Source organism: Fusarium graminearum, chromosome 1 (assembly GCF_000240135.3).
Source record: "Fusarium graminearum PH-1 chromosome 1, whole genome shotgun sequence".
Lineage (NCBI taxonomy): Eukaryota > Fungi > Ascomycota > Sordariomycetes > Hypocreales > Nectriaceae > Fusarium > Fusarium graminearum.
This window is the reverse complement of record NC_026474.1, coordinates 5,451,850-5,454,680: the sequence shown is the minus strand read 5'-3', so window position 1 is coordinate 5,454,680 and position 2,831 is coordinate 5,451,850. Positions and strand designations below refer to the sequence as shown.

Genomic DNA, 2,831 nt, shown 5'->3' with positions numbered 1-2,831 from the left:
GGCTGTCTCCATTGCGTCAGCTATCGACGACGGCGCAGGACCTCGAGCATGGATGACGGATATATCATTTCTCGATTTGTGTTTCGAGTGTTGAAAGATGCAAGGTAGTCGAGAGTGAGCATCACCACCACCATCACAATTCAGTTCAACCATACAAGGTATCTCCGAGATTATTATCGCAGGTTGGCATACTGTACATAATACTGTACAATACCCATCGAGTCGCAGTATTCCAGGGATCTGATTGAACAAGCCAGGTTTTTTTTACCCAATGTCAATCTCTGTACGGTGTCACTCTATCTGCAGAGCACGCTCCAAATTGTCAAGCCCGAGGCTCTTCTGCTCTCACGGAAAGCCCAAGCGTTGCCAAGACCCTTCGGAGCAGGCCAGGAGATGCTCAATGCTGTGTTCGCTTGGCTTATTCCCTGCGGGTTGAGCCTACTCAGAGTTTCGCTTCTGGCTAGTGGTGGTTCGACCACGAAAGATTGTATCGCATGACGAGCCCATTCGAGATGAGTTTCAAGATAACCTCATCTATGCTTTTTGGCGAACAAGGTTAACACGCCAGCCGTAGCAGCGACGATCAAGACATGTAACGAAACGACATGACTGAGGAACGGATCGGGTGGGTGAACGAGCAGGGGCCGGATCCTTGAAGGCGGCCGGTCCACTCCGCAGCCCATTGAAGCAACATGAGCGTCACAGAAAGAGTGAGTGAGAATGGCGGTCCAAGGAGTGTCGTTAGCTTGTTCCCACACACCCTTGTTGTACCTGGACAGACTTGGTCTGTCGAGCAAAGACGGTGACATGTAGGTGAGGCGATAGATAGATACCTGAAGTCAAGCGTTAGGCTGTGCATTAAAATAATCAACAAGCTACGTAGACTAGGTAAATGCGCGGTTTATCAAGTTGTTGTGCTGGCAACAAAAACTTCTTTTCTGCTGGGGACAACCAAAGGAAAGCTCGGTCGGTCGGTCGGTCGGATTGAGCGAAAACGGAACGGACACATGTGTGTTGTATTTTGGTGACGCTGAACGGTGGGAGGAGATTCTTGAGCGAGGTGGAGAGGAGAGGAGAGGAGAGGAGAGGACAAGAGAGAGGGATGAAGGGTGTGAAATCTGCATAATCGAGGGTCGTGTGCCTAATAGATAGTAGGTCTCTCTGGACCAGGGTTGATGAGAGAGAATGGGTGCGAGAGAGCAGAAAGGGAAGCATGGCGCCATGGGTTCAAGCACAGACCTATGTCTAGAGCCTCCAGTTCTCGCACAGTAGGAACTTACCCGATCGGTACCGCTATCAATTCGAAATGGGTGGTTGTAACCACTAGCCGTTCACCCTCATGGTCGCCACTACGAACCACACTCGATGCAAAGAAAATGACACGGACACTGTGCTTTTCCTATTTGCACCCACCTCCATCATCACCAACTGGGTCCTGGTTCTGGTCCAACACCAACTAAAATAAATCCACCCCCCCAAAAACATAAGACCTGTTCTCTCTTATTGCACCGCTCCACTTGCTTTTACTGTTTTGTCCATCCCATCCTATTTCTTCTATTAACTAGACTAGCCTCCATCTCAACTTTGCCTTTGCTCACCAAATCTCTCGCACCTCACCTCACTTCATCTCCTACTTGTTTTGTTTGTCCAACCCCGATTCATTGAACTCGATCTTCGCTGCCTTTTATATACGCGACAATCGTACTATAGATCCATCTGCTTTCACGTCTGTCGTGACTCCAACCTCTCAAGGCCCGCCATTGCGAGTCTCCGATCCCCTCCAGCATGTCGAGGCGACCACGGCCGCTACAACCATCTCTCCAATCATGGATTCCTCACAGTACTACCACAACAATCATCACCACAACTCACACCGCCATCACCACAAGTCACTCTCGCAGCAACAGTCGTCCGCCTCCCTCTCGTCGACGAACCGGGGCACCCCGCCGCTGCATACATATCTTCCCTCCTCAGCCTCAATGCCTATGCCTTTAAGAACGGCAAACAGCACACCCATGTCTTCTCCAGGCCTCTTCAGCCCGTCGGCCTCTCGACAAAACCTCGTCACATCCGTTTCCGAAAATAATACGCCGCCCAATTATGCGCAGAGTCCACTATTGCATCCTTTGCAAATGCACAAAGTCAGAGAGTAAGCATTATAAATTGTCATGAAAATACAGTCACAGTACTCTGTGGCTTTATTCGTCCCGCTTCCAATCGGCTTTTCTCGCCTATGGCGGGGAAAATGGCCGTGGCGTGCACCAGCCGTTACACTTCTCAGACACTGATTTGTCAATAGGACACACAAGGCGCTCATTGATTCAGATACCGCTACAGGCCGGAAACTCATCAACCAATATGAAGTGATCGAAGAAATTGGCCGCGGCATGCACGGCAAAGTCAAGCTGGCCCGGAACCTCGAGACAGGTGAAAACGTCGCCATCAAGATTATTCCACGGTTCTCCAAGAAGCGACGTCTCGGAAAGGTCACGGCAAAGTCTCCCCAAGACAAGACGAAAAAGGAGATCGCCATCTTGAAAAAGATCCGCCACCCCAATGTAGTCGCCCTCCTCGAAGTCATCGATGACCCCCGAACTCCAGAAGATTTACATGGTCCTCGAACATGTAGAACTCGGAGAAGTCGTATGGCGAAAGAAAGGTCTCCCTCACATCTGTCTTTACGAACGACGACGCATAGAACGCGAGATGCGAGGCGAGCTCCCTACCCCCGAAGAGGATCGCTACCAACAACTGCTTGAACATCGACAGGCTGTCAAGACATTGAAACCGAGCCAAGATGGCCCAAAAGTACCCGGGCCAAATGAATTGGA

At 50.5% G+C, this 2,831-nt stretch overlaps 1 protein-coding gene across 1 annotated transcript in view; it reads left to right on the top strand.

Moving 5' to 3' along the window:
* Window positions 1–1,826: 1,826 nt before the first annotated feature.
* FGSG_01641 (uncharacterized protein) overlaps window positions 1,827–2,831 on the top strand; it is a gene marked incomplete at both ends in the record, with an annotated part of 3,830 nt that continues 2,825 nt past the window's right edge. Inside the window, 2 exons of the mRNA XM_011319164.1 lie at window positions 1,827–2,149; window positions 2,300–2,625. Coding sequence (XP_011317466.1) covers window positions 1,827–2,149; window positions 2,300–2,625 — 649 coding nt within the window. The remainder of the gene's footprint in view (window positions 2,150–2,299; window positions 2,626–2,831) is intronic.